Source organism: Octodon degus, unplaced genomic scaffold, assembly GCF_000260255.1.
Source record: "Octodon degus isolate 3935 unplaced genomic scaffold, OctDeg1.0 scaffold00048, whole genome shotgun sequence".
NCBI lineage: Eukaryota > Metazoa > Chordata > Mammalia > Rodentia > Octodontidae > Octodon > Octodon degus.
In genome coordinates, this window is record NW_004524624.1 from 5,250,505 (window position 1) to 5,260,175 (window position 9,671).

The 9,671-nt window shown below is 39.5% G+C and overlaps 1 protein-coding gene across 10 annotated transcripts in view; it reads right to left on the reverse strand.

Annotated features, from left to right (window-relative positions):
- Nsd1 (nuclear receptor binding SET domain protein 1) overlaps window positions 1-9,671 on the reverse strand; it is a 161,452-nt gene that overhangs the window by 93,046 nt on the left and 58,735 nt on the right. For all 10 annotated transcript variants that reach the window (XM_004632281.3, XM_023716463.1, XM_023716456.1 and 7 more), the window contains 2 exons: window positions 7,853-8,025; window positions 1,772-4,343 (listed from right to left, as the gene is read on the reverse strand). In XM_004632281.3, the coding sequence (XP_004632338.1) occupies window positions 1,772-4,343; window positions 7,853-8,025 (2,745 nt within the window). The remainder of the gene's footprint in view (window positions 1-1,771; window positions 4,344-7,852; window positions 8,026-9,671) is intronic.

Consider the following 9,671-nt stretch of genomic DNA (forward strand, 5'->3'; position numbering starts at 1 on the left):
ATATTTTAAAAAAGAAAACAGACTATCCTAGATAAAAGCTGAGGGAATTCATCACTAGACCTACATTCATATCTTAAAGAGTCTTTGCAAGTTGAAACAAAAAGATACCTGGCAGCCCACACCTGTAATCCCAGCACATAAGGAGGTTGAAGCAGAAGAATCATTCATTTCAAGTTCAAAACCAGCCTGGGCTATAAAATGAGCTCAAGACCAGCCTGAACTATATAGTGAGAACTTGTCTCAAAAAGACAGAAAAATAAAATGTGACATTCATACACAGTGTAGTACTACTCTGCTATAAGGAAGGATAAACTTAAAGCATTTTTAAGTAAATGGATCCACTTTGAGACTATATTGTTAATGCAATCAGACACATGGGGGCCGGGGAGATGGCTCAGTAAAATAAGCGCTTGCCTGGCAAGGGGGGGGGGGTGGATCAGACACACAAGATTAAATAGTTTCCCTTATATGACAAACCGGAAGTATAAAGGGTAAAATACAAGATATGCGGAAACACAGAGCTATTTTTCAAATTGGAAGAGAACAGATGGAGGGGCCGGGGAGATGGCTCAGAAGGATAAGCACTTGACTGGCAAATGCAAGAATCTGAGTTCAATGCCTGGTGCCACCAAAAAAAAAAAAAAAAAAAAAAAAAAAAGAACAGATGGAAGGAGTGGTTAGGCATGGTGACAACAAGCCTGTAATCCCAGTACTGAGTAGACTAAGACAGAAGACTGCTTCAAATACAAAGCCAGTTCCTAAAAGTACAGGAGTGAGCTTGGGGGTGGGGGGGCGCCCCTGTTCCCCACCCCTGCATGCCAGGGAGGAGAAAGGATGAGGAAGGGGAGGGAGGGAAGAATGAAAGGAAAAAGGGATTTAGAAGTTCAAAAGAAAAAAATGAAATAGAGCTTTTGGAAATGGGGAGGGAAAGAAGAGTTGTAGAGAGTAGGAAGAGATAGGAGGTAAACAAAGTATTATATACTTACATGAACAAATTCCCCACAACAAATGTAATCATTATGTACTGCAGAGAAATACTAACAAAAAGAACCCCTTGGCCAGCAGGGTTGGTTCACACCTATAATCCCAGCACTTAGGGAAGACAAGGCAGGAACATCATCTTGAGTTTGAGTCCAGCCTAAGCTACAAAGTAAGACAAAAGCCAGCCTGAACTATAAACTGAAACCCTGTCTGCACCCCACCATCACCATCAAAAAGGTGCCCTTAGGTGACTTGAGGGTATATTTCCATAGGCAAGGAGGCAATTCTTTGAAGGTGACCCCAGCACTCAGAGAAAGATTACTGCCAGTTCATGGCTAGCCTGGGCAAAACAGCAGGCTCAAGGATATTATGAGATCTTGTCTTAAAAAAAATAAATAAAATGATAGGAAATGGTAGCAAAAGTGTTGTTGAGAGCTATGGGTATAGCTCAGTAATATAGCACTTGTCCTAACATGTGTGAGGCCCCAAGTTCTATAAAACAAAAATAATTTTATTGAAAATCCAGTCTTCAAATTTCAGCCCCTCCTACATAAAGCCCCTTATTCAAGTGATAAACCTTCCCTCCCAATTTATCTTTCTGGGGGCCGGAGAGATAGCTCAGTGGAATAAGTGCTCCCCTGGCAACGGCAAGGGTCTGGAGTTCAATCCCCCGGTTCTACCAACCCCCCGTCCCCCAAAAAAAACACAATTTATCTATTAAAATAGACCAACTTGAGAAAAGCAAGCATATTCTCCAGGCTCTTTCTAACAAATAATCCAAAATCCTTACCTGGCTCAGGGAGCTTGGCCTGTGGTGTCAAGTTGGGAATTCCTGGCTCTTTTTCCATGTCCTCCATGCTGGTACTGGATTTATCACAAATTTTCAACCGTGGCCCAACTGAATCTAAGTGGCTGACATGATTAGGAGCTGTTCCTGAATCCTCTAGTATATCAGTAGGAGGAGGACCTCTATGCTCTGAGAAATTATTACGCCCTTTCTCTATATGGTCACCAGGAGGAAAGACCCCAAAGGTGCCCTCAGAGTTTTCTTTCTCCCTAAACCTGTTAGTACGCTTTCCAGGTTTAGTGCGCCTTTGGTTTACACGCTGCCACCGCTTTTTAGGCACTACTTGACTTACTACACCAGCACTGGGTTCATCATTCTTGCTGTTCATTTCAGAGTTCAGTACCAAGCCTTTATTGTTCTCAAAAGTGGGTCCTCTATCAGAAATTTTATCGGAGTCAGACTGTTTAACTTTGTTATCAAAATGTACATCTGAAAAATGAGCATCTTCACTTGCTAAGTGGTCCATTAATTGGGCAGGTTCTTCTTTAGGAGGATCTGCTGCCCTGCTTCTTGATGGGCTAGTCACTGAACCTCCACTCTCTTTGTCTCCCTGTGCTGTACCTGGAAGGGTCAGAGCTGGAAGTCGGTTCAGTTTTCTTTTGCGCTCTGTCTTTAAGGTTTTCTCCGTCTTTAAGGTTTTCCGGTTCACTGTGTTCTTTGCTAATTGGATTGAAAATGCATCTCTCATTTTGGATGACAATTTTGATCTGCCACAGTTGCGCCTAGAAACACAGTTTGATCGATTTTTGCCATAAGGAAAGTCTCTTCTGGTGGACACTACATCAGGTAGGGAGGCAGGTAACTCCCCAGACAGCGTAGAGTCACTCCCATTAGGGCAAGGATGAGCTGAGTTCTGAGTGCCATTTCCATTTTTTTCTGCATTGTGTGTAGATCCTCCTGAAACTAAAACTTTAGATGCCCCTACAGGGCTACTAGTAGAAGAGTCTCCACGGGCAGGACTTCGATAAGAGACAAGATTTTGACCTGTCATCAATCTCTGCTCCTTAGTCTTACTATCATGCATGTCTTTTAGCATCATTAGCAGCGTACTGAATTTGTAGTCTGGTTCAATAGGTATATGATTCTGACTAGAAGTGGAAGAAAAAAGTAATGGTTTTGATGGCTTTGATGTTCCAGAGTCACTATCATCACTCAAAGATCTGTAAGAAAGTTCTTTCAATTCTGACAGAACATGTTTCACCACTGCTGTTTCTATGTCACTTGCATCCCTGGTTTTCTCATGCATATTGTTTAGTAGCTTTAGCCCATCCACTTTTCCACTTTTAGAAATGCTGGCCAAAGGAGAACCTTTAAGATCAGAAGAGCAGCATTTCAAGCTGCAGTCCTCATTTAGAACTGATGATTCTACCATAACTGGATTTTCTTTATGTTTGCACTTTACATTTCGGAACTTGGGCTGTTTGTTTTTTGAATGTAACAGAGATTGATGTGTAACCCCACTTTTCACTAATGAGTTTTCACTGGAAATACTTGGTGTGTTGAATTTTGGAGACAAACTATCATTTCTAAAATCTGAATGGGATTTCTGAACAAAAGTAGACACCTTAAGATCAGAGAGATTAACCTGAGATGTTTCAGCTCCAGGCTCTGCTGTCTTTCTATCCAAGTGTTCTGCATGCGAGTTAGCAATGAAAGGCTTCAGCTTGGCTTTTACTCTAGTGTTTGTGTCAGGATACCTAGAGTACTTCATCTTTTCATTTTTCTGCACAGATAACACATTCTCTGTCCTATCAAAAGTGTCTGTAATTTCAAGGACACTGTTATCAGACTCTGAGCTGTGCTCTATGGGATCCAGATCACTGCTTCCATCATCAGAAGTGGTACAGATACTAATGGAATCACTTCGCTTTTCTTCATCACCAGCTCCAACATAGCAGAGCTGCACTTTTGAATTACATACCAGACCTCGCTTTTTCTCCCCAGAACGTTTAGAGATCAAGGCACCCTCAGATAATCCTAATAAAGCATCACAATTTGAAGTCTCAAATTCTTTTTTAGCAGTGTTTTTTCCACATGAGGAAAAGAGAAAACTGCCTGGGGCAGTGTTGGACCCACTGAGGCTGTTTGCTATCCTGGAAAGTTCATTAGAGGCCTGATTATCACATACATCCCCAGAGATAAAATTTAGGCTAAGGTTCTCAGGAGTCTTTCCCCTCCATTCCTCTTTATGTGTTTCAAACTGCATAAGGCCCTTTTTCACACTAGTCCTTTTTAGATTATCAGAGCTTTTTCTAGCTCGAGACTTAGCAGGAGGTTTTTCCTTCTCATCTGCAGAATGTTCAGAATCAAAAGCCAGAGATTTCAAGCAGCCATTAAGCAATAGATCATGTTCTGATTCAGGATCATTTGTACAGTCCTCAAATGGCATATCCTCTTCACTGTCCAACTTGATTGAACTGGTGACACATTTCCTGTTCTTTGACCCTCTGGGAACATCATATTGTTCAGCAAGACCAACACTGGCTTCCCATTTACTCAAAATTTTCTGAGGCACCTTAAATTTAAAAGAGAAAAAATATAGCACTTAAAGAAATGGAAGGGGAAAGGAGATAATCAATAACACCTTTCAAACCACAAACTTTATTGGACTTATGGTTTGTCTCATAAATCCTCTACCATCCTTGCATTTATAAGTTTAAGACCAAAACTAGTTATATATTTCCAAATCAAAGAATACTTAGACTCTGCCTATATCTTCCTCTATATCTTAGATGAGAATAAGGATTTTTTTTTTTTTTCTATCAAAGAAAGAACAAGAACATGATCAGTTGGATTTAGGGGGAAAAAAGGGGGGTGGGGCTGGGTATGGTGGTGGTGATGGAGTTGCACACCTGTAATCCTAGTATTCAGGAAGCTGAGAGAGGAGGATTCCAATGAGTTTGAGACCAGCTAGGTTCCACATTGAGTTCAAGAAAACCTAGACTACACAGTGAGAACTCCATTTTAAAACCACCACCAAAAAAAAACCCCAAAACAAACAAACAGAAATGGCAAAAAGTTCAAAGAAGATAAATAAGAAAAAGTAGGGCAGGAGGAATGAACAAGTTAGATCTGTCTCCTGGAATCAGAAATTTTACATGTCCCTAGGCTACCTAGCTAATCAAGGGCTTTTATACATATCACATACAACTTGGAATAGAACAAGGTCATCTCTGGAGGTATAGTTTTCTTTCTTTTCTCTCTCTTTGCTTTTTTCTTTTGACAGGGTCTTGCTATACAGTTCAGTTTAACTCCCTACACAACCCAGGCTGGCCTCAAACTAGTAGTGATCCTTCTGCCCCGGCATCGATAGTTCTGAGACTACAGGTATGTACCACCACACTTCAGCCAAAGGGACATAATTATGTAGCCCAGACATAGAAAGACACCCTGAGTATGACAAAATACAAGTGTTCTTTCCTAAAATCCTCACAGCATTAGGGTTACAGACACTGTGGAAAAGTTAATTTCCCAGACTCTTATTTCTTTCCACGGCTCCATACAATAGGTGTGGGGCCTTTTTGTACTGGGAACCAAACAAAGGGCTTTGTGTTTACCAGACAGGCCCTGTTACACTGAGCTGGCCCCATACAATACATATTGATTAGTAAAACTTGTAACTACTGATTAAAATTCACATAGTAACGCCCTCATGCAAGAGACTAAAGGATCACTTTGAGTTTGAAGTACCCTGAGCTACAAAGTGAGTTCTAGGACAACCTTAACGCCATATTGAGACCCTCTTACTTAGACACACACCTATAATCCCTGCACTCTGAGAGACTGAATCACAAGAATCAAAAATATTGGCCCGGGGAGATAGATCAGTAGAATAAGCGCTTGCCTGGCAAGCACAAGGGCCCGAGTTCAATCCCCGGTTCTGCCAAAAAAAAAAAAAAAAAAATTCAATGGCGGCCCACCTAAACAACTTAGATTCTCAAAATTTAAAATGGTGGGGCCGGGGAGATGGCTCAATGGAATAAGCGCTTCCCTGGCAAACACAAGGGCCTGAGTTCAATCCCTGGTTCCACCAAAAAAAAAAAAAGTAAAAATTTAAAATGGTGACTTGAAATAACTGAACATATTTCTGCTTCTTGAAAAAGCCAGTAAATACGATTATACAATTTAAAATATTAGCAAAGCCCTTCACATAGTAGAACAAAATAAATTTTAGTGAAAACTATACTTGGATATTCATTCTTGCTTGAACTTCGCTATACAATTTTGAATCAAACAGGCAGTGTGTATCTTATTACCTAAATTTCACTACAAATACTTTTTGGATTTGTATATCTTTGTATGACTTCCAAGGCATAACAAATCAGGATTTTGTTGTTCAATGTGTACTAAATATAAACTGTAATGTTTCACTCTAGGAAAATATACATATTATTATCCTTGGAGATTTGAACAGAATAAAATTACTCATACAAATTATATTAGTTGGAATATATGGGCAATATCACCTACTAAATGTATGTGTGCCCATTGTTTAAAACTGTGGAAATTTAATGCCGGCCCACCCCCAGGGCATGCTGAGACAGACTGAGACTGGGTGTGGTGGCATGCCCCTGTAATCCCAGCACTTGGGAGGCTGAAAACAGGAGAATCATTACTTGAGTCTGATCTACAAAGTAAGATCCTGTACAACCTGTAGACCCAGTACCAAATACATAAAAATTATAAAATAAATAAAATTGTGGGAAATTAAAAGAATTTTAAAGAAGGTAGAAGGTAGGCAGGCTAAGTCTACTTAAGAAAATTTTGTTAAGTCTATTCCTGTGAGGAATATAAGAATAGACTAATAAAATGTGTATTTGGCCATTGCCAAGGAAGATAAATGCAGTATACCCTTTTGTATTTCCTTGTTCCAGTTATCTTTTCCTGTTTTTGTTTGTTTGTTTTTTGCGGAACCGGGGATTGAACTCAGACCCTTGCGCTTGCCAGGGAAGAGCTTATTCTACTGAGCCATCTCCCCGGCCCCTCCAGTTATCTTTTTGTAAGAGAAAAATAAGGAATTTAAAAGGGGGAAAGAGGGAAGAGAATGAAGCTCAGTGTAAAGGACCTGGGTTCAGTTCCCAGTAGCAGCCAGGTGTGGTAGCACAGGCCTATAATCCCAACACTCAGGCTGAAGCAGGACTGTTTCAACCCTGAGACCAGCCTGGGCTACCAAGTAAGCTCAAAGCCAGCCTGAACTGCACACAAGATCCTGTCTTAAAAAGACAGGAAAGGGCCAGGGAGATGGCTCAGTGGAATAAGCACTTCCCTGGCAAGTGCAAAGGCCTGAGTTCAATACCTGGTTCCGCAAAAAAAAAAAAAGACAGGAATAAAAAAAAAGGAGCCAGGGAGATGGCTCAGTGGAATAAGCACTTCCCTGGCAAGTGCAAAGGCCTGAGTTCAATACCTGGTTCCGCAAAAAAAAAAAAAGACAGGAATAAAAAAAAAGGAGCCAGGGAGATGGCTCAGTGGACTAAGTGCTTCCCTGGCAAGTGCAAGGGCCTGAGTTCAATCCCCGGTTCTGCAAAAAAAAAAAAAAAAAGAGGAAAACCTCACCATCAAAATATAAACAGATTAGAAATTTAAAATTAAACACTAATGAGACTTTAAAAAAAAAAAAAAAACCTACATCTCACAATCTTCCTGCCTCAGCTTGCCAAGTGCTAGGATTACAGGTGTGCACCTCATTTGACAAAATTTTAATTAAGAGAAATAATTAGCCCACAGGGTGAGAAGTTGGTTAGTTTTAATGATCACTTTCTTATTGTAGAAAGACTGGCTTTGCCATATCATACTGTCACTTCTTTGAGAGACAAGGCAGAAGAAATTGTAAATATTTCTCAAAACCTTAAGTGTATTTCAAAATCTAGCTCAAGCTTATTCCCTTAAAACTGCTTCCAAATTATTTCCTAACAGACTCCTTATAAACAAAGAAATACCCTATAAAACTTTTTTTAAAAAGGTTTCTTTCCTAATTGCTTTTACTCAGCAGCACATAATCTTAAAGAGACCCTCTTTGGGTTTTACCTTATGTCTATATCCTTTTTCTTTCTGCTTTCCTCTTTTCCTAAGGACAGGTAATTCTTCAAATTGATGTCTGCCTTCAAACATGACGATTGCTTTTCCAGCCACCCAGGCTCTTTCAGAAGGGTCTCCAAAAGCTTCTACATAATACTCACGATAAGGCCTCCGATTGGCAACTGTAACGATAAAAACCAATGCCATTATTTCAAAAACATGACTGCTCATCATCTAGAGAACACTGTGACCCCACACTGTTAAAGACGATTCAGACGACTGTGGTAATAAACAACACATTAAAAAAAAAAACAAAAACACCACAGAATTAAAGAATCTGAAAAGGGTCACTCATATACAAGGAAAATTTTAAATATTCAGTTTATATGACAAGAATTATTGAAAGACTATCTGGAGACCTGATATGTATTTAAAGCTAGTTTATTTCAATGCTGTCATTATTAAAAAATAAAAAGGATGAGTTGTAGCATCGCAAACGTTTAAAAAAAGTCTAAAGTCTCTATGGTGGGGTCCAGGATATGGGGCAACACCCTGAATTCAATTCCCAGTACCAAAAATAAATAAATTTTAAAAAACAGAATCTCGGGCCAGGAAGATGGTTCAGTAGAATAAGCACTTGCCTGGCAAGCACAAAAGTCTGAGTTCAAATCCCTAGTTCCGCCAAAAAAAAAAAAAAACCAGAATCTCCCTGGTAAAATATGTAGAGGAAGCAATGTTTCAACAAAGGGCCAATACAATGCACTAATGTTTATACAGTACCTACAGGGGCCAGGCTGTATGCTAGATGCTATGCAGACAAAGAGTATAATTACAACTTTAAAAACATAGGGGGACTGGAGATATAGCTCAGTGTCACAGAACCTGCCAGACAAGCACAAGGTTCTAAGTTTGATTCCGGGTACCAAAATAATAAAAACAATAAAAATAAAAACATAGGGGGACCAGGCATGGTAGCATATGTCTGTCATCCCAACACTCAGGGGGCTAAGGCAGTAAGATCACAGTGAGTTCCAGGCCAGCCTGGACTACATGAGCAAATTCACTGTCAGCTTGCACTACACGGAGAAACCCTGTCACAAAAGCAAAAAAAGAAGGAAAAAAAAAAAAAGAAATAATAATTCTAATGACTTTTTTTTCTCCATAATTTTATTGATAAACAAATAGCAATGAGACAGTTTCAAATCAAATTGGTAGGACAGGTTCAATAATTAATACATTGCACACATTCCTCCCAGTGGTTAATTACTGTACAAGATGCAGACATGATATCCTACCTACAAACACCATTAGAACAAATCACTCTATTCATTAAGAGAATGTAACTATATATCTATACCAACCACTTTGAATACACAGATACAAAATGGACATTCATCTGTATACCCTTTTTTTGTTAAGTTCCATTATTTGAAAATTATAGGTTCTAATGACTTTTATTTATTTTTTAAATTCTAATGACTTTAGAACCAACTCTAGAATATGATCTCGTTTTTTTGTTGGTTTTTTTTTTTGCCGGACTGGGGATTCAACTCAGGCCCTTGCGCTTGCCAGGCAAGTGCTTATTCTACTGAGCCATCTCCCTGGCCCTATGATCTCGTTTTATTTTGTTTTGTTTTGGTGGAACAGGGGATTGAACTCAGGCCCTTGCGCTTGCCAGGGCAGCACTTATTCCACTGAGCCATCTCCCCGCCCCCTATGATCTCGTTTTTATAGGCGTAATAAGTTGCAATATATCACAGAACAAATCTGTAGCCAAATTCTAGCTTTGCAGAATTTTATACTATTTCAAAACAAAAAATTTTAAAAT